The sequence below is a fragment of the Protopterus annectens genome, chromosome 12.part0 (assembly GCF_019279795.1).
Source record: "Protopterus annectens isolate FY-2018-M chromosome 12.part0, PAN1.0, whole genome shotgun sequence".
Classification (NCBI taxonomy): Eukaryota; Metazoa; Chordata; order Ceratodontiformes; family Protopteridae; genus Protopterus; species Protopterus annectens.
This window is the reverse complement of record NC_056746.1, coordinates 975,309,368-975,331,564: the sequence shown is the minus strand read 5'-3', so window position 1 is coordinate 975,331,564 and position 22,197 is coordinate 975,309,368. Positions and strand designations below refer to the sequence as shown.

Below are 22,197 nucleotides of genomic sequence, written 5' to 3'. Positions count from 1 at the left end.
ACAAAACTTGTCACACAGATATTCATAGACAAAATGTTCTGGAAAGGTATGCCTTCTATGAATGCAAGTAGAGATGAATCTGGCAATCCATGCCGTGTTCACCTACTCTACTAGAAACTTTTCCCATGTACTGCAGAAAAGCTATAAGTGCAACTACCCTAGTTTGTTTTTCACAATACAGCACAGATAAAGTAACTAATTGCTTGTGACTGCTGTAATTCCACTTAATGTGTATACTAAAAGGGTGGCCTAATGGTTAAGGTGTTTGACTTGCAAACACAAGGTGCATGGTTTGAGTCTCACAAGGGATAATTGGCAAGGCTTAAAGTGGCTCGCAAGGGCAGTTAGCTTAGTACGAACCTATGAACACTAAGTGTGGCAATCACAGATGTTTAGTGCTCTGCACTGCACAAATTAGCAATAGTAGTAGCAAGATGTGAGCAATTCTAAGCTCTAGATAAGAAGGTTGTGCAAGTGGAAAAGCAGATTGAAATGCAGCTCAAGCTGCCGAGTGCATGATGACATGTAATTGAAGAGCTCTATGCAAATAAGCTAATTGTGTGTGCAAATGATGGCACACAAAATGGCAGTCAGTCAGAAAAATACAAAACAAGCTTGCTGCGCTCAAGTGTTTATCTGTTCTTTTACATTGAGAATCACAGTATATATGACAGTAGTGATGCTAGAATTAGTAACCACAGTATGTAACTCGGCAAGAACAAAAAGCAAGATCGCAGGACTCAGCTCCTCGGAAAACAGTTTATTCAAACCACAGATGTAAAACCATAGAGTAAAAACACCATAAACGCCTTTCCAAGCACAGTTGAGCACACAGCGTTTTCGTCAAATTCAGTTGACTTCATCAGATGACCAGTACCATTTCTACATTTCCTTTATATCATACCATCAATTACTTTTTAATGGGACTCATCGTACTACCCAGTCAGGACCTCTTTCCATCATATACTATATGACTCGGATTCTTTAGCTGCCTTCAGAGACCTTACATTGATACCAGAAACATCCTTGCTGATAAAATTCAGGTCTGAACCATGGTAAACAGCTCCATTGTTGCCTCTGTAAATCAGAATTATGGGAGCTTAACCACAGTATGTAATTAACGTGTTATGTGCCACCCTCAGGCCAGTGCCCACAATGTTGCACATATTACCATTGGGGGCAGTACAACAGAATCTGACATATCACCAGCTCACAGACCAGCAGACTGTGGACTGCTTCCATGTGGACAGAAAAAGTGAAAGGGAACTAGTCAAAGTGTGTTTCCCACAAGCAGAACTGAGGAAGATGTGTGGTATACCCATTCCCATGGATACTAGGTATTTGTAGCTTTAATTATCTTAGCTACAGGGACCATTCATTGATATAGTAGAGGCATGTTAAGGACAGTGCAGGTGTCAGTTTAACAAATCCCAAACCAGTTCCATTACCTCGTGCTCATATCTCTCAACCTCTCAGCACAAGAAATCTGGACAAAGCCTGACATAATAGGGGGACAAAGGCCCATAAATAGGGACACATTTTAAATATTGATCTTATAAACTCTGAAAGTTGTTAGAACAACAGGGTTTGTCTTGGCACACATCTTTCTGAATGATATGAAGCCTGAAACTGAAATGTGTGTCATTATTTAGTGACTTCAATCCACAGATCATCCCAATGATTTACCAGAAAATGACACATTTTATGGAGGAACAGACCAAAACTATAAGGCAAAAGTTTGGATATTTTGCAAAAATCTGAACAGTTGGCAGCTATGCTTTTGATACAGCAAGTGGAGGAGCATTTCTGATCCCTTAGGACCTGTGGGCCAAAGACCACACACACACACACATACTGTTTCAAGGCCCTGTCTCATCCACAGGGACTGTAATAGAGCATAAAGAATTCTACTTCCTGAACTGCCAGGAAGTCTGTATTGCTCATAGTATTATTTATAATGCACTCATGCAACACCCATGCAGTTCCCTTGATTCACACATTTGGCACATGACTTATAGCAAGGTTTCTACAAGAAGCTTTCCACACTGTTATTTAATTGGTAAGTGTACACACATGCCAGAGAAACAGGTCTATGCAAGCAGGCTACAGCTATATTGCTTGTTGTACATTGCAAGTGATTCCAGATATGCTCTACAAACCCCCGGTTAAATGACCTCCATCTGTGGCCCCTATACCATGCAGGAGATAACCTATAAATGCAGCAAATGCAGAAATGTAAAATGTAGTAAAGCATGCATCTATCCTACTGAAAAGATGCTCCTATTGCCTTGATATGTCAGAAGGGACAGTGCAATACAGTCCAGACATCTGTCACAAGATTTGTATTCTATGTTCCTTGATGCACAACAAGGTATCACACAAATTGATGGATCAGTAGATAAACATCTTGTCAGAGAGTTCCATGCAAAGTACACCTGCAGGAGGAGGACAGATTGGACAATCAGGGAAGGAACATGCAGCAGGAGCAGTACAACAGTCACAGAAGAGCAGGCACAATACATTATAGCCCTGCCAGAGAGATGGTGTCTGCTCCGGAGTTAAGGGCTGTGGCACAGGCAACACAGAATAGTAAGATGCATGTATTATCAGACCAAGACTATGCAGGCAGTGCAGTGACTGACCATACTGTGCATCAGACATCATCAGGTTATAGGATGGGCAAGGGGCTGTCAGCATCACTTGCACAGTAAGGGGATCCCAGAGACAGTAGACTTGAACTCTGTGAAATGGGGTAAAGTCATGGAAGATGAACACAGTTGCCATGTACTTTGGGAAACTTTGAGAAATCATGAATCACACCATCCAGTGGTGGGGTAGAGAGGCTATTAAATTACCACAGCCAATGTCCACTGTTTTGGCTTGCAATGTCAGGGCTTTATTTTGTCAATGGCAGGGTAGAGGTAGAACCCTGGAAATTGTGAGACTCCACCCATATGGGGCGTACCATGTTTCAATTCTGATGAGCATTTTTGCCCATAAATGCATCATTGTCCAAGATCAGGAGTGGCAGGCTGTGTGCCACACATGACAGGGATAAAATCTCACCAGCTGTCTATGCAGTCTGACCATCCTTCATTTGGACCCACCAAGCCATGGATGAAACAGCCTGTGGAGACAGATCAGACAGTGGTTACAGTGCGTGTCTCATAGAAGCACTTGTGGAGTCATTTGCCACCATTGGCCTCAGCAGTACTGCATGTTCCTTGTTCATATGCTCAGTGTCACTCTCCAATTGTGCATCATCTTGTTAGACACAGAGCACACTCACTATTCTTTATAGTGGTGTGCATAGCAGCCAGTTGTGTCTGGGGCACTGACCTGCACATCTTCTGGTTAACAGTAAGTGTCTTAGTCATAACAGGGATGTAATGGAGTCATGGCAGCACCCAATGCTCATAGGTTCATAGGTAGGTACTAGGCTATCAGCCCAAGTGCCTACATAAGCCTAGCCAACAAGGTTCCCTGGCTTACTCCACCCAAGAAAGTTATTTTCCTGTGTCACTGTTGAGCAGAGACACAGAAGTGATCCCTGGGGTGTATTTCCTATTTCCCATCCACTCAAAGATTTTTCTTGAAGAGTGCTAATGAAGAACTTTGCTTGACATAGATGGGTAAGCCTGTTTGAGTATGGGAAGTCTCTGGGACAGGAATCTATTCCTCCAGCATGTCCTGTTTATTGTGGTGACAAGGTTTAGGTCCCTAGAGCATGTAACTAGGAGGGACTGGGATTTCTTTAGGTGAAGCATGTCCAACAGCTCTGGGTTTGACATAGCTTTATTTGTTAAGCAGAGATCACTTCAGGTAGGCGATATGCTACAGAGTAAAGCTGGAGTTTTTTGAGACAGTCAGTGTAGGGCATTTGTTTGAGGCCAGTAATCCTCTTTGTGAGGTACATCTGGCCTTTCCAGCTGCTGCAGATGTCTTGTGAGGTACATTCCAAAAGGGGCGTTGTACTCTATAATGGGTCTAATGAGTGTCGAGTAGAGAGGAACAATGACCTCTTTTTTCCTGGATGAGAACCCTTTTATGATGGTGTGCGCCACGTAGAAGGACTTCCTCACTACTGTGGTGATGTGACTATCAAAGGAGAGACTAATGTCCACCTGAGTCCCAAGGTCTCATCACACATTTGGTGTTAAGTAGATTGCTGCCTATGGGGTAGTTCGTGGGTACAGAGTTTTTACAAAAGGGGATGACATTGCACTTTTTGGCATTGAACTTGAGGCCATGGCTCTGACACCAGGCATCTGTCTCAGCGAAGTCCTTCTGTAGGATGTCCACATCATTTGGAGACTTAACTATGGCTCCTAGTTTGCAGTCAACTGTGAACTTCATTAGCCAGTGGCCTTCTGTGTTAGCCTGTACTTCAGAGAAGTAGATACCAATCAGGAGAGTTCCCAGAACGGAACCCTGTGGTACTCCACTTGTCACTGCTTTGAGGTCAGATTTGGAGTCTGCAACTTTTACAGTGTGAGTTCTGTCAATGAGCCAGTTGGCAACCCATCTTGTGACATAGGAATTTATACCTAGTTTAGTGAGTTTAGCTATAATTCCAGAATGGGGGATGGTGTTGAAAGCCTTGGTGAGGTCAAGATTGGCTGTGTGAACCACCTTACCCTCATCTACGGCTTTGGTGACTGCCTCAAAGTCGTCGATCAGATTCAGGAGGCATGATCTGCCTTTCACAAACCCAAACTGGGTGGGATCCAGAGTTTGGAGGTTACCAACGTCTTTGTTAATGAGTTCCATGATGATACGTTCCATGGCCTTGCAGACCAGGCTCGTCATGCTAATAGGTCGATAGTTCCCGGGATCAGTGATAGATCCCCCTTTGTGGAGTGGGATAAGTGTTGCTGTGCACCATTCAGTGGGCACAAAGCCTGATGCAAAGCTATTATTGAGCATGGTGCTTAAGTGGGGAGCCAGTTCATTCTGACGTTTGTGTAAAATGCAGCTTGGGATGTTGTCCGGTCCCATGGATGCTGTGTTTTTGGCTTTAGAGAGTGCAGCTTTTACCTGTGTAGTTGTAATTACAGGGACACTGCATTCTTCCTGTATAGATATGGGCCCTTTAGGGGGTGCGGGGGTAAAGTTAGCACTGAACCTTTCTGCCAGGATGTTGGGAATATTAGTTGGTTCTGTAATTTTCGTGCCATTGTGCTGCAACTCCAAGCAGATCTGGGTGTTGCCATCGAGATTCTTGACATAGTTATAGAATGCTTTGTGGTTATCCTTAGAATTAGTGGCGATTTTGTTTTCATAGCTAGCTTTAGAGGATCTTATAAGGGATCTCAGCTTCTTAGTGAGGCTGACCAGGGAGCTCCTCCACTCATGGGATTTTATTCTCTTCTGCAACAGTTTCTTCCTTCTGTTGTACAGTTTGTTTATGGCAGGGGACCCACCAGACTGGCTTCCTTTTTTTGGAGGATAGCATCTTGGTTCTGTTTGGGATAGCACAATCCATGCACTTGTGTAAGTGCTTATAGAGTGCATTTGTGTAGGATTCCGCAGTCGTAACTTTATTGTCCATCTGCATGGGTGTCATGAAGTTCACCACTTCTGTCTTAAGAAGCATAAAGTTGGCTTTGGAGAAATTTTTTACGGTGGTTTCCTTAATGGGGGGTGGGGGCAGGATGTGGATATCAAAGGTGATTAGCTTATGGTCTGATCGGACCAATGAGGAGTTGACTTCAGGTGTGGAACACCGGTTACTCATGTTGGTAATGAGTAGGTCTGTGATATTGTTGCCCCTGGTGGGGGTGTGGATAAGTTGATCCAGGGCATTGGAGTTTATGAATTCCAGAAAGTGTTGAGCTAAGGAGTTGGTACACGAGTAGTCTTCCCAGTTAATGTGGGGTAGTTGAAATCACCCATTATTAGGGTGTTTGGTTGAACCCTAATATTTTCCAGTACATCAAGAAAAGAGGAGTGGGTATCCTGGGGCATGATAGGGGATCTGTAGCAAGCTACAATTTGGATTGCAGTTTTGCCTACATCTATCCCTTTGGTGATTATGCACAACTCAGAGACAGTGTAAATTCTGACACCATGTATGTTGGGGACACAGGTGGAGGAACTTTTAGTTAGAAGATGTCCATCCTGCCCTGATGAGGCTGTGTTCCCAGCCTGTACCTTTACAGGGTTTCCTGTAAGGATGGATGTGGGTGACACTTCCCCACACTGTGCTGCAGATAGTGCTACTGTGTCATTTGATCATGCTACTTGCACTTTGCTGTCAGCAGTAGCCATGTGTTGACTTGTGCTGGACACTACACCAGTGGAACCTGTCAAAGCAGGAACGCACACAAGAGCATCACCTATTCCCACACAAATATTCTCTTATAACTCCATGTGGAATGCATAGTTCTACACATTAAGATTCATTTATAGCATACATTGACAGACATGCCTTGCCATGCATGTTGCTGCAGTTGTAGACCTGAGGTGCCTGGAAGGACAGATATGCAAGTAGGCCTTGGTCAGTTTTACCTTTTGAATATGCATGTGATTGCGCTATATTGTACTGTAGTCTGATGGGTATTCCTAAGCTGATGCTTCCCCAACTGACACACAGGCAGTGAGTGTAAGCCCAGCTTCCACATCTTAGCTACAGCAAAGCATGAGTGACAGACCCCTACCCCCATGAGCAAGACTAAATTCTGCTCAGCCTCAGTGAGTTGCTTCAGTGTTGATGGTCTGCCTCCTGTGATGGACTTGTCTTTCACACTGTCCAGTTCTTTTCATTTGCATTAAGTATCATATCAGTAACTATTCAATTAACTTGTTGTAGAGACCCATTATGGCCTTCCCTATAACATTTATTTCCTGCACCACTCCCTGCCAAATGTGGTCCCAGTAATGTTTGTCCTTTGCATTTTTGCTCAAGAGGCACATGCCATTATGTGCAGACAGTCTGCAGTGACACTTGATTTTCCTGAGTACTGAACTTTTCCAGGGAATGTCTCCCTTGGCTAGCCATGGCTTGCAATAAAACAGCATATACCTCTGTGGGCAAAACTTGTCAGTCAGTGTGCGCATTTAGTATGCAGTGTTAATGCCAATGGCTATAGCCCCTTCTTTATGCACCTGTGTTTTGGCTATAGTTACTATACTGTAGCTGTGCCTCACCCTGAGGCCCTGGAGCCCCATATCCCTTGCAACATGTCCTTTACATGGTGTATATTGTACACAGCAGTCCACCACACAGCCATAGGCAGATTGTGCAGTGCCATGCCATTGTCATAAGTTCCCAGTTACATCACAACATCTTCCTGGCTATCACGAATATCCACCACAGGGTCTGTTGTTCCTGCTGAGGTATTTTACCACACAGGTCACCTTCCTTAACTCCATAAAGCACCAAGTACACAGAATCTGTAGTGAAATTCCTGTATTTCACAGTTTTATGGAAGTGAGTAGTGTTATGCAAAATGGCATCAACCCTCTCTTTCATGCTAACAAAGGCCGAATAGTATAACCTCTATGCTAATAAGACTACTTTGCACCGTCTGTGAATCATTGCTGTACACATTGCTCTACCAAAACATATTAGCACTAGCCATGCATATCACAGTAACCATGAAGCATGTGACCACTGTGCTCATACATACAGCACATATATGCCCACAACACCACAGTGCAGCAGTATAGCCATTCTTATCACTGTTGTACAATGCTAGGGGCATGTAGCAGTACCATGATGCAGTGCTAAGTTATGTGATATGATCCAGAAATATACATCCACATGCACAGGGCTACCATTTTGTTGAAGTGGACATGAGTGAGTGGCAATGGCTACTCCAGGCACACCGGAAAACAGGAGACCAGTGTAGTAGGAAGAGCAAGATTTTACTGTTCTTTCTGAACAGGAACTTTAAGGAGAGTCTGCTGGGCTAGAATGATAACCAATTGTGGAAGGTAAACATTTGCCTTGAGCTTGCCAGGATGGTGAGTGCTGCCACTGGCAACACCAATTCTGGTGCAAATTATGGCACTAGTACAGTTGTTAAAGACAGTACCACCCTGATCTGCTTCATTAGTGGGAGTCAGAGCCTCAGAACAGAAAGCCTGAAATGTACTATAAGCACTTTTTGTACTATTGTCTGCTGCTGTCTTAATTATTGTACCTCTATAGTTTGGAGTGCATGCTTTGTTTTTCAGTGACAGTGGACTAATAGCTGAACAACGATTAGAGAAATTAGAAGGTGGAAACACCTCTGCTGGCATTGGGATGTAAATGATATCTGTACCAGTCCTCCTTTCATCTGTGATTCTATTGGTACATGTGTGTTAAAATAATTATTCTGATAGTGTTATCCTTCAGCACCTTCTAGCTGTGTAGCAGAGACAATAAAACCACACTCACCTCAAGCTGTGCAAGTAAGTGCCACTAGCAGTAAGTCATCAGTGACTACTAGGTCTACCTCCCAATAGGAAGATAATGGTTTCCTTGCTGGAGGTTACCTAAAGGAGGTCACTGGTGCCCTCTATGACCACTTCTCAGGGAAGACTAAATACTTACCTTCTGAAAGTGGTCAAGAGAGGTCTACCTTGGCCTCCCAGCATCAGCTGCAGAGGCTGATAACTGCTGAGATGCACTGACAACTTGTTGTCTGCCTTGGCAATGTGGAGCACCTTCTGGGGTGGCTTGTGAAATCATATGACTGAGAGGCCTTGCCTACAGGACTACTTGAGGAGCAACTGGCCTTATCACCATCCAGGTGAGTGGTGCCTGGGTTGGCTGCCCTCTGGGCAAGCCTTGCATCCAAACCTGACTGGAATCTACTTTATTCCCACTCTGGGGTTTCCTTCCATTGTGTTATTCCTTGTTCACTGTTCAGCATTCACAATCTCCACTTGTCAGTCCACCCTGTGCATGTCTGTGTCCAACAACCTTTTGTTGTTTCAGTCACAGTACAACTCAGCCCTCTCCTTCCTGTTTAAAGTTCTTTTCTTTGAAGCAGCTCATTTTCTCATCTCACATCTTTCTCTTTTATTCTTTGTTCTACCCCACCATACTGCATCCGTGCATCCCAAATACAAGATTTACCTTGAAACAGCACATTATATATAAATAATAGGGTCTACTTGAGTTGACCGAGACGCCACTTCGCCGACACACAGAAGACAGAGACCAAACGACCGAAAATGAAGGTGATCGACAAGGTGAAATCCCGACAGCCGAAAGACTGACATGGGGAACGTGTGAGCACGACTCTGTAAGTGTGCGATAGTGAGGGATTTAGGGATAGGGAGCGGACAGGTAAGTGTGCGATAGTGAGGGATTTAGGGTTAGGGTGCAGGAAAGGTGAGTGTGCGGTAGTGTCGGACTTCGGATTCGGGTAAGGTAAGTGTGTGATAGTGACGGAGTGTAGTTTAGGGGCGGGTTAAGTGAGTTAGGGTTAGGGTGCAGGTAGGGTGAGTGTGCGATAGTGATGGGCTTTTTGTTTTAGGGATGGGTTAAGTGAGTTAGGGTTAGGGTGCGGGTAGGGTAAGTGTGCGGTAGTGTCGGACCTTAGGGTTAGGGTTTGGGTTAAGGTTAGTGGATATGTAATTGTGTGTAATGTGTAGTTTACATTTTGTGTGTCAGTGTAGTTTTGTGAGTTGTCGGTATTGTGTGTTTTCGGTTGTTTGGTCTCTGTGTTTTGCGTGTCGGCGAACTGGCGTTTCGGTCAACTAAAGTAGACCCAAATATATATATATATATATATATATATATATATATATATATATATATATACACACACACACACATATATATGTATATGCACACACACACACACACACACACACACACACACACACACACACACACACACACACACACACACACACAGTACCTACAACTAAATTCAGTGTTTGGGATAACTAAGGGTCTGGCAAGATGTGATATAACCTACAACTAAATTCAGTGTTTGGGATAACTAAGGGTCTGACAAGATGTGATATAACCTACAACTAAATTCAGTGTTTGGGATAACTAAGGGTCTGACAAGATGTGATATAACCTACAACTAGATTCAGTGTTTGGGATAACCAAGGGTCTGACAAGATGTGATATAACCTACAACAAAATTCAGTGTTTGGGATAACTAAGGGTTTGACAAGATGTGATATAACCTACAACCAAATTCAGTGTTTGGGATAACTAAGGGTCTGACAAGATGTGATATAACCTACAACTAAATTCAGTGTTTGGGATAACTAAGGGTCTGGCAACATGTAATATAACCTACAACTAAATTCAGTGTTTGGGATAACTAGGGGTCTGACAAGATGTGATATAACCTACAACTAAATTCAGTGTTTGGGATAACTAAGAGTCTGACAAGATGTGATATAATGTGGGAGAAATGGGCATGGTGAAACAGTACAATGTTAAGTTCCCACTTCAGTACCACTTACTCAGTAACAGCAACCATTGCTCTGGGACTCACTACAGATGCACAGTTTAATTATGCAACTTAATGCAACACCTGTTTTTTTACTGTGCAGGAGAGCTCCATAACAGGTAGGAAACCATGAATCATATACTTCATGAGGATAGAGAAATTACTCTTTTCTACTGATTATTCATTTTTTTACTCTTAAGAAAGAGATGCAGCCACTCTGCAGAGACTCATGCTAATACTGTTCGTCTAATAATGTGTATTGCCAGCCCTCATACCTCAAGGGGTAATGCAAGGGAGCAAAGCAGGTGATAAAGAAATAGGAAGAGTAAATAAAATACTAGCATTGCTACTTGGGTAGTAAACCGAAGTACACTTTATGATCTTTTAATACCATCTAAAATGCGATGGTACTGCAAATGGGAAAGTATAACTGTAAAACACAGACTACACAAATCCGCTAGCTATAGCAGCATTTTATGATGGAACAGTGAAGTGGCAGAGAAACTCTTCATAAAGCAGACTTCCACATATGTTATGTTGAAAATGTATCCCCTAAACATTTAGAATTATTAAAGTTACAAAAAAATGTTCATCTGGTTCTTGGAGGGACTGCAAGTACAGCATCAAGGTTAGGGCTATGAGCTGCTAACAAGCTTCATCTTATAATCATTAATCATGCATTTGATTCTGTCATTTTCAACATTATATATATATATATATATATATATATATATATATATACACACACACACACACACACACACACACACACACCTGTATAAATAAAATGTGTGTGTGTGTGTGTGTGTGTGTGTGTGTGCGCGCGCGAACGCCTGTGAGGAATTCATTTAATCAGGAAGGGGTTGCCACTAGAAAAAATACACTTTTATCTTGTGGGTTTTACTTCGTTCAAAAGGTATAGAAAAATCAATGCAGGTTCATTATTTTGTATCTTAACACTAATTCTGTACTAAACTTTCAGAAAACTCAGACTACTGTAGAGTCATTCTCAGTCCATCTATCCATATCTTTTGTAAACCTCTTGCCATGGTGAGGGACACGGTGGTATCAAGCAGGTCAGGTTGGTGCAGACTTCTCTATTCCCAGTAAAGGTCACCAGCTCATTCCATGGAATCCCCAGGCACTCCCAGAAAGGCGGAGAGATATAATCCCTCCAGTCTCTCCTGGGACTGCTTCAAGGTCTCCTCAGTGGGGTATGCCTGTTACACCTCCAATGACAGGCACCCAGGAGGCATCCTCACAAGCTGCCCAAATACCTCATCAACCTATTCTCAGCATAGAGGAGGAGAGGCTGTACTGAAATGACCTCTTGTATTTATCAGGCAGCAAGCCCAGCTACTCTGTTAAGAATCCTTAGTTTTTGCTGCTTACGTCTCTGATCTTATCCTTTTAATCACTACACAAAGCTCATGACCATAAGTGGGGATGTAGATGTAGTCTGACTTGTAGACTGAATTTTTTCCTAAGACTGAGCTGTTACTCCATCACCTCACTCCAGTACAATGCTAACAATATTTCCACTGTTGGAGGCATCCTCTGGCTAGTCTCCAAGTCCTCTCCTCCCCTCTCACTCTTGAACAAAATCTCAAGATACTTAAACTCCTTCACTTAAGTTAGATCACCCCCCACCTGCAAATGGCATTCTGCGCTATAACCTCTAATCTGGAAATATTGATTTCAGCTTCACATTCAGCAGTGAATTGCTCTACTGTATGCAGCAGATCACAATCACTTGAGGCTAATAGGAAGACATCATCTGCACTCCATGAACATGTAATTTGGCCATGCTCAGATTAGATTCTTTCCAGAACATCTCACAAAGGGTTAAACATACATGATTTTATAAACTTCTAAAATCTATCATCAGTTTTTGGCCTACCTCTCCATGAATAATTCCTTTTCTCTACATTTCTCTAACTCTTATTATGAAGTATTGCAGCTTTTTATTTCATTTTTTGTATATTATGAACCACAACACAATGGATAATAATATAAACCACTTGACCAGTAGGCAAACCAGTAGACAAACTAAAATATATATATATATATATATATATATATATATATATATATATATATATATATATATATATATATATAAATCACCACACTCTAGCTAGCTCCTCGGCTGCAATAGCCTTCAAGGAGTAAAACAATTAGAAAAAAGTAATAAATACACCCCCTAATTAATATAATTAATCGATAAAATCAAACAAAATTTACCAATCAAAATATTACTATCAAATTAAATTAAAACATTCCAATTGTACTCATTATTCAGACCACTAGGGGACATAGTATCAAATTTTAATATAAACATCAACTCTTTAAACAATTTATTCTTGAGTGTCAAATCAGAAATGTATTTAGAATACACTTTAAGAATACTAGCCTGTAGACATGAAGGGTGTGCAACAGGGCTTTCTACATTTTTATGTGCCTGTGTAAGCCGCAGTGGTACAGAAGTAGCATTGTCGCCTCACAGCAAGAGGTTTTCCTGTTCGATTCTCGGCTGAAGCACCTTCTTTGTGGAGTCTGCATGTCCTCCCCATGGTTGAGTGGCGTTTGAAAGACATGCGTGAATGGGTGTGCCTTTGTTGAAGGTTGGGCATCAGGCTGGCACCTCGGCACCATAAAAATTGACTGCCAATCATTAGCAGACCAGAGTTCCATTGTGGCAACCCCTAACTGGGAAAAGCCGAAAGAAGATACCCAATATGTGCCTGTAGTCTCACTTTAAATTTTTTCTTACTCTCTCTCCTATATAAAAAGGGACCACATGGACATTTTAAGGCATAAATAACACCTTCAGTATTACAATCATATCTATCTAATACATTATAACGTCTGCCATTTATACATTGAAAAGATTTAACAATATTTCGACAAGAACAACAAGTGCCACAAGGGAAAGTGCCTAAAAGAACAGGACTAACAGATAATGAAATATTAGGTAAAGAAAAAACATATTGTACCAACAGATCTCTCAAATTTTTACCACATTTATATGAAACACTTGGAGAGCTAAACAGAATATCAGACAAATCTTTCAACTTCAATAACAACCCCAAATAATATTTCACTAAAACTACTACTAGATCACTAAACACACTAAAGTTGGTAACAAAACATACTCTGGCTGAGTGGTTTATATTATTTTATTTATTTTTTCTCTATTCTGCAGCACTGAAAGCATTAAATCTTGAGCGCAGAATATATCTGCCAAGAACACTGCTGTTTCAAGGTTATACACATACCTGGCCTGACTCCATGGCAAGGAGGAATGGAGTGCTAACTCTAACTCTGGTGACATGGGGTTTGATCAGTGGCCCTGCCACTGCAGGAGCCAGGTAGGGAGACAGGAGTAAAGCTTCATAGCCCAATCACCTCTCCAAGAGGATGGGATGGATTGCAGGTGCTTGATAAGCACACTGGGTGGGGGGGTATGATTTATTTGGTGGAGACCAGGGAAACTAGCAACATTGGTAGGGCTGCCGATTGGCAATATGCCTTACAGAAGTGAGGGGCAACCAGCACAGACAGCCCACAGCATTCCTCTTTCCCTCACATGACAAGCACAAGCATGTTTAGTGGATGTACAACTTAAAGGAAAAACCCTCAAACCACCTCTAATAGCTATCTTTATGATGGCCCCTCTTGGTCTCAGCCTCAGTAGGGAACAAGTGGGTTGACTGTCTGATAGGGAACTCATGATCATCGGGGAGATAGTGGAGAAAGAGGAGAAAAAAAGATGTTATACAATTATATATCTTGTGGTCAGAGACTCACTTCCTGTTAGCTGCTGGTGATCTTAAGGCTCCTATATGGCCACAGATGTGGTATACGCTGGAAACAGAAACTGCTACCAGAATGAAAGCATGTGCCAAGTAAAACAAAATCCATTTTTTAAATAAAGTTCTACATTAAGAAAATAGTGACATAAATATTCATCAGAAAAATCTGCAACAAGAAACAGGTAACATTGTTTAATTATGAGAGGATACAGAATTAAAATGGCAGAAGAAAGAGAGCCTTTACAATTTATATTTTTCCCTATGGGATGCCTGCTTTATGAAATAGTAAACATATGTGCCATATGAAAACCTATATGCAGAGTTCCTTTTGACGTATGTATATCTACATTTTTGTTAAAGTACAAAGTTGTTGAGAAGTATACGTATCATAAATTATGAGACAACAGTTTTATAATGATAATAGATGAAACAAATAACTCAGCCTCTTGATGAGCATAACCATCAATGATTTAAATGGTAACCATTTGAAATGTCAGAGCCTGCTAGAGTGAGTCCTGAAACATGGAGATTGAATGGCTGAAAAAAACGGGCTTATATATATTAAGTCCAAACTGGCCATTTCTCAGAATATTCCCTTTCCTCCAAAGTATGGCAATTTTGGAGTTGGTATATACATAGCTATATATATATATGTGTGTATGTAAGCTTGGGGAGTGTGGGGAGCTTGCCCCCCTACCAAAAAAAAAGTTTAAAGGAGAAGATCAATGATCAACATCTGCACCTCTGCAGTTCAATCTTTTTTTTCCTGTCTGTCGCTACCCGGTGTTACGAGTGCCAACATTTCAAAAGGGAGCCAATTTAAACAAAAGTAAAGTTATAGGGAGGCTTTCCTGTTACCAAGAACAGGGTCGCCTAAACTGAAATAGCTTCTAATTTTTCTAAGTGTTTGTGTTATTAAGGAAAGTATGATGATCATAGAAACAGAATTTAATAATGCTATTTGCTTCTGTTTTAGTTGTAAGATGCAGCTGAAGGCTTGCACTAAAAATGAAAGCAGAAGTTAGGTCTGTGATGGAGAAGCTGCTCTGAAATTGTCTGTTAATTTATTTATGATGCAGACCGTGTTTGGTAAGGACTTATTTTTACCTGTGTAAAACAGAGAGTTTATGCAGGTAATCAGTAATATTAATTGAGTGTTGTTTTACTCTCTTCTACAGTCAAACTTAAAGTGTGAGATTGGAATAGTGTAAGACACTGGAGGAAAAGTAAGCAGCAAATAATGTTCTGATAAGATATTAAACTCACTACATTGCTACTTAGTTTACAAGTGTGGGATTCAGAATTAAAATATGTGCTGTTCATACCCCTCAAGTGTACTTCATTATGAGGAACGTTCCTCATTTGAGATCTTATAAAGTTCATGTTCCTTGAAGTTCCATAATGAAAAAGTCCGTCACACATTTAGTTTTAGGAATTGTTTTTAACTGATTCATGGTATATACAACTGAATCCTGTTAATTCATTAAAAGAACCGTAAGTATGAGTATCACATTTTAATCATCCAATGAGCTTCCTAGTCGAAAATGTGAGCAAGTGTCCCACATTTTGTCTATTTGTTCTACATTATAAGACAATGTTCCTCATTTCATAGATGGAAAGTTGTGAGTTATTCATTTAAAACATTACTGTCATACAGGTTGCTCCATTATGTCTTCAACATGTGACATCTACAAAATGGAGAATCAGTAACCCAGTTTTAATACAGTCCAACGAACTACCTTCTCTTGAAAGCAATCATGGAACACACAAAGGTAAATAACAGCAGCATACCTGCCATGGATCTATAGTCAAATCTAGGTTAAAAGTATAAGATCACTGGTTTTCCTAGAAGATTTGGAAGAGTGCTAGGGGACTATAGTAAACAGAAAAACAGCAATATAAGAAAACTACATGTGAATAGTAACCATCCCATGACCAGGGCACCAGACCCAAATTTAAGAACAAAAGAAAAATATACTGACCATCAAAAAGAACAGCATGGTGCTCATGAAATGAAAGTCTGACAAAAGTCCTGTGTCTGTACCACAGTAACCTGTGTCACTTGTAACCACACACCCTTCCTTTGGTTTAAAGTGTTGATCTTGTGTAATAATCTTTTTAATGCACTAAAAATTACTATTTAGCATTATGTCCTCTTTGAATAGCCCAGTATTTTTAATTCACTTAAGGATTACTGTGCAACATTTTAAATGCACTAAAGAACTACTCTTTAGCTATCATCAAATGTTAGCTCATCGCCAAAGTTCAATGTGTTACTGTAAACGCTGTAAGTCAAGGCTTTTTCTTTTTCAAACTTTATTATTGCCACTAAATAAAACTTCATCTTAAACAGTTGTAAACATGCCAAATGAAGGAAGTCACCCAACATTGGCAGGCACATTCTTTTGATGCCAAGGGCAGCTGCCCTCTACAAGCTCGTATTACGAAACACTACCAGGTCAGTGTTCAGCACTGCATCTCTTGCATTTGTTACCACATGTTGCCACATGTGAGCCATAAACTACAATTCCTATTAAACCAATACACATTTTAATGAGGTTCCTGGCAAACCCTAGTCGTGACACCTTAGTAAATTAATGTATTGGCTAACTAAATGTCATTCTGTTCTTTCATCCCTTAAATAATATTAAAAAATTTTGGATTATTTTGTCAAAAACAACTTGGTTAGGCTAAAATATATAGTGCATTTTATGTGTAAATAATAGTTGATAGCAATTACAAAACTAACACAGATGGACTGTCTGTAATTCAGATTGATTTAACCTATAACTCAGAATAGTTCCTCAGTCAGTTTGTGAAGAACTAATACTGAGCTAGCATGACAAGATGTTTTTATTAGACTGCATGAGAAAAAAAAATAGTTTAGATGATTATGAGTGTGAGGTTTATAAGGCCAGTTGTACATTTCAGATAAAGTATAGCATTTTTAAGGTTGACTGATGGTGCAGAAACCTTACGTGTGATGCTGGTGCTTTATTTTATTTATTTTTTATTTATTTGTTTGTTTACTGGGAAAGTCCAACTTGGAATGAAGCCAATTTTCAGCAGAGGCCCAGGGAGAAACTCTCTAGATGTATGTCTTTGTAATGTGGGAGGAAACCAGAGTACCCAAAGTAAACACACCCAAAAGCAGTGAGGACATGGACTCCACAAAGAAGGCACCCCAGCTGAGAATTGAACCGGAGAACCACTTGCTGTGAGGTGGCAATGCTACTGCTGTACCACTGCGCCATCCATGTCAGGATGGCTATCCGTGTCAGGATGGCAGAGTGGTCTAAGGCGCCAGACTCGAGGATTAATCTCCTTCCAAAGATCATTGGAATTCTGGTCTCTGTATGGAGACATGCAGGATACCAGGGAGTTGGCGGGTGGGTAAGCAGCTGATGGCCTGTTCTCTTCTCTCGAGGGAACTGTGAGAGAGGTTGCACTACCAGCCCTACATAAATACTAAAGGCCACAAAGCAGGTTGCAGAATGCCACCAAGCCAGAACGCTCAGCATGATCTTTGCATCACTAGTACACTTCAACTGAATATTTAGTTATGGCAAGTCATCAGTGAAACTGTCACATGAGGTACTGAATATAATGTGGGTTTTGAGACAAAAACCATGTCAAGAAACTTTCATCAGTATAAACCAAATGAAGATACTTCCTCTACTATTGTTATTCAGTTAATACAGAAATTTGAGATGATCAAACTCTGAGAAAAATCTATCCAGAAATATAGTCAAATACAAGACTTTACTGGATGAAGTTTCCAGATCTACAAGTTCCCTAACAGGAATATTTCAAACAACTCCAGAGTAAACTGGCCATGAATGTAAACGCCACACTCTCTTAGCACTCACTTTATGTTTTAGATGAGGAATAAGCTGAAAAAATCATGAAAAGTGTATGAAGAGAATGTTGGCAGCAGAGAACAGACACTGCTATTCTGATATGTTGAACTTAGGAGGGCTTTGCCTATAATGACCAACTCATTTTCAACATTTCCAAGAGGAGGGTTCAGCCTTGTATTCCAGTTAATTTCTGTGTAAAGTTAGCATGGTCCCCCCTGTGTCCAAACAGCTTTTACCAGGTTCGCCAGTTTCTTCCTACCTCTCAGAGACATTCTAGTTGATGGTGTCTCAGTACTGTCAATATATATAGCCTTTGACACTATGGCCTACTTCACATATAAAAAGAATCAATGTGGATCATTCCACTTAACTCATTAAAAATTATTTTAAAAAGATAAAGCACTGTCAAAAGGCATGTTATCAAAAGTTATGTCTAGCCAAGTAAATGGTTCCATGACCCACTATCAAATGGTATGCTAAAAGTTGTGTCTACTTAAACAAATGTAGTGACAATTTTCAATTAAAACAAGAAATGCAGCTTTTGTGTGTGTGTGTGGGGGGGGGGGTAAGCCCCTACACCCTCCATGCAAGGAACTTCACTGACTGATCTCTTGGCATATACAATTAACTCCAAGGTCACTGCATTATGGGGTTGTGTGCAGACCCTGAACCCCAATTACATTATTAGTTAGCAGGAGATGAGACCCAGTGAACATTATTAAACACTATTCTGTCTTGACACCATTAAACAAAACAGTCCTCCACCCAAAACACATCATATCCGAAAGATAACCATTTAAATTGTCTGTAATGGCTATTCTTCACTGAAATGCATCATATCTGGAACGTAAACATTTAAATTGCCTACACTGGCCATTTCACTATGTTTAAATCCATTAAAGATGGAATGCTCCTTAACAGAATGTAATTCAGTCTGAGCAAGACTAATGTTCCCTACTTTACAACTATAAACACTTAGATGACTTATAAGTAGCTAATTGTTTACATTTACAGAATGCCTCCGACCAAATTTAGGGGTTAACAGAAGTATGCACACTAAAATAACAACCATAAGTACTAAATGTTCTTCAGGCACACCAATATAGCAAACTATAATATTTACATTTCTATTCATGTGTCCTGCTGTTGTAAAGCACTGCTGTTAGTATCAAAAGTATGTCAGTTGTGCCCTAGTAGCAGGCATTTATTAACTCATCCTCCCAAGATGCTGTGATTTTGTGTCCACAAAAAATGGCATATGATGCTTCAAATTATTGAAATAAGACATTCAAATTGCTTTACAAATCTCATTATGCTTGTCTAAAAAAATTAAGCCTTAGGCATCTGGCTAATAATCTTCCATTGATAAATCAATCCATTACTCTTGAGGATAAGTAAAAACAAAATGAAAATTCCAGCAAAGCTAGAACTTCCACTGAGTGACCTCCCAAACCTCTTGTATCAGAGGCACATGGGATATATGCAAATGACCCTTATAAACATCAGGTGTTTCAGCTAAGTGGCGATTCTGAATGCCCATGACTTGTTTCGTTGTTTTAATGGACAATTTTAGGCCAATAAAGCCAAACCCCACTAGCTGTGGATATGCATATTTTGGCTTTGTAATAATCTCGTCAGCACAGCACAAGCAGAGTGTTTGCTTCTCGGCCTCTTGGCTAAGATCAAGTGTAGTATCTGTTCTTATCAGTTCAATATCTGATATGTCCCTTATCTGGGGACCATATATTAAATTGATTTTTGGAACAGGGAAATGGAATAATGGCTTGCTCCATCCACTTCACGCATCAACCTGGTATTGCAGTACATAAATAAATTGTGTGGTTACGTGAAGATTGCAGTACTTTAAGAAAATTGATTAGAAGACTTACAATGTCAAATGGGAAATGAGAAATAAAGTGACACCATAAAAATGAAGCTAAATCCATGCCAGTTTAACCAAAAATGATACTGTTATCACCAATTTGGAATGGTGCTGTAGAATAAATAAATTCAAGACATTACAGCAGACCTGGTATTGAAGGTGTGCTTATTTCCTGTTGATCTTAAGACCTGCAAAACTATAGCCATCTTAGGAAGACAGGAAAAAGCAAAGTTGTGGAACTTTGTTAGGATGCAGGATCAAACAGCAGGACTGCATGTTACACAGAGAAGTAACAGACATTGATATAGAGTGGTCAGTTAATGTCAAAAAGGAACATGCACATAAGATGGATGCTAGAGTGCAAAAGGTCTGTGTGGTATGACCTAGAAGAGACAGAAGTTATAGCATAGCTCATTTTTGGAGTGGTCTACACTTCTGAAAACAGCACCAACTAAGTAATAGAACAAACATTTGAAAAAATAACATAAAAGAGACATGGGTTCTACAACAAGAGTCACGTAAGGGCTAAATATTCTGGAGAAAACATGAGTAAAGGAAGTATAGTATTAACCTTTGATAAGCTGCAACAAAACTGAATCATTAATATAAAAATATGCCAAAGTAAAATGTCATTTGATGAAAACAAAAGTGGGCAAATTGAACTATAATGTAAGATATGCATTCCTCCAATAAAGACTGATAAAGGCATAGAAGAGCTTTCCAGCAGAGATGGTAAAACCAATACTGTGAAGGACCTCAACAGACATAGAAAAAGGTAAAGAAATTAAGTCTAAAAGAAACGTCTGAACTATGATTTTTAGCAAAACAGAAAGAAAAGGATAATGCTGCATGAACCTACTGCGCTTTCTTTCCCATCTTGTATTCTGTGTAATATTTTAGATTTCCTCCCATTCTTCCAAATCACACTACAGTCATTTATAGACAGTTATTCCCTATGTATCTAGCTCAATGGATTGGCCTCTTTGCTTGAGTCATTACCCTTTATTTACTATGTGAGCACAGGTCAATCAGTGAGTACAATTAAAGGTTACTACAAGTTAGCTGAAGCAGCTGCTAGTGAAGACTAGTTACTCTTCTTCATATTATGGGCTGGTTAGCACTCTCATGCCTTCATAGTCATAACCTGAATGCAGCAGTGAAAATGAACTGTTGTTTCCTACAAAAAGTGGCCTCTTTTCTATGTGTTTTGCTTTTTATGTACCCTGTTGCACATACTCTAGAGCAAAGACAACAAGTTGCTACTACAAACAAGACTTAACACTTTTCACATTCTTGTCTTAACAAATGGTTTATTGCCCGCACAAATATATATATATATATATATATATATATATATATATATACACACACACACACACACACACACACACACACACACACACACACATACATACACATATATAATATAAACATTGAAAAGTCTCCCTTAGGCAGTTATAGAACATAAGCTAATCTGCAGGTGTTTTAACTGAGATAAATATATTGGTTCATTGAATATCTTCCAAGCCAGAGCAGGTGAAACAAACACAATACAGAATCTACATGAGAATCAGTAAAGTAATAAATGTTCTAAATGTACATGCCATTGACAGTGGCTGACATTTTAACTAAACTATCATCGTACTCTTAAATATGACTCCATAAGGGAGTTTCTTTTTCCACTTAAAAGAATGGTAATGCTTCAAAAACAACATTGTCATAGCAGATGTAAAACAGTGCAATACCTTCAACAGTGCTCTGCAGTCAAGTACTTAAATTCAGAGTTTCATTTTAAAATAGATTAGAGAGCTCTAGGAATAAAATTAAACTTACACATATAGAGAATGAAGCACTTGTTCCCATGTTAGTCCTGCACTGTCACATTGTGTTCCATTTTAGCCAATAGTTAGAAGCCTCCCATTTCTACTAGGTATTTATCATGCCATTTTGTGCTGCACATTTTTGATACAGACCTCATTTCATTAACATAAACTCTGTTTCTAAAGTGCAGCCTTTGAATCCTGTTTTCTGTACCTCTTTTAGTTGTGAAAGATAATATCTTGAAAGAACTAGATTCCGGGTAGTTAACTGCTTGGCCAGTGCACATATGTTGTCAGTCACATGACATAAGCTTATTAAGAGTTGTCGAGGCAACCTGTCACCATGGTGATGAACTCATGCTGTCAGTAATGTGGTGCGTGAAAGTAGTAGTACGTGTATCACCCACA

The 22,197-nt window shown here is 40.1% G+C and overlaps 1 protein-coding gene and 1 non-coding gene across 3 annotated transcripts in view; one reads left to right on the top strand and one right to left on the bottom strand.

Annotated features, from left to right (window-relative positions):
• LOC122816916 (protein FAM13A-like) overlaps window positions 1-22,062 on the bottom strand; it is a 1,835,067-nt gene extending 1,813,005 nt beyond the window's left edge. For both annotated transcript variants that reach the window (XM_044089997.1, XM_044089998.1), the window contains exon 1: window positions 21,803-22,062. In XM_044089997.1, the coding sequence (XP_043945932.1) occupies window positions 21,803-21,832 (30 nt within the window). In that variant the 5' untranslated portion in view covers window positions 21,833-22,062. The remainder of the gene's footprint in view (window positions 1-21,802) is intronic.
• On the top strand, window positions 19,744-19,934 carry LOC122817422. The gene has a single exon (XR_006367245.1). It is a non-coding gene; the product is annotated as a U2 spliceosomal RNA (small nuclear RNA).
• Window positions 22,063-22,197: the final 135 nt, after the last annotated feature.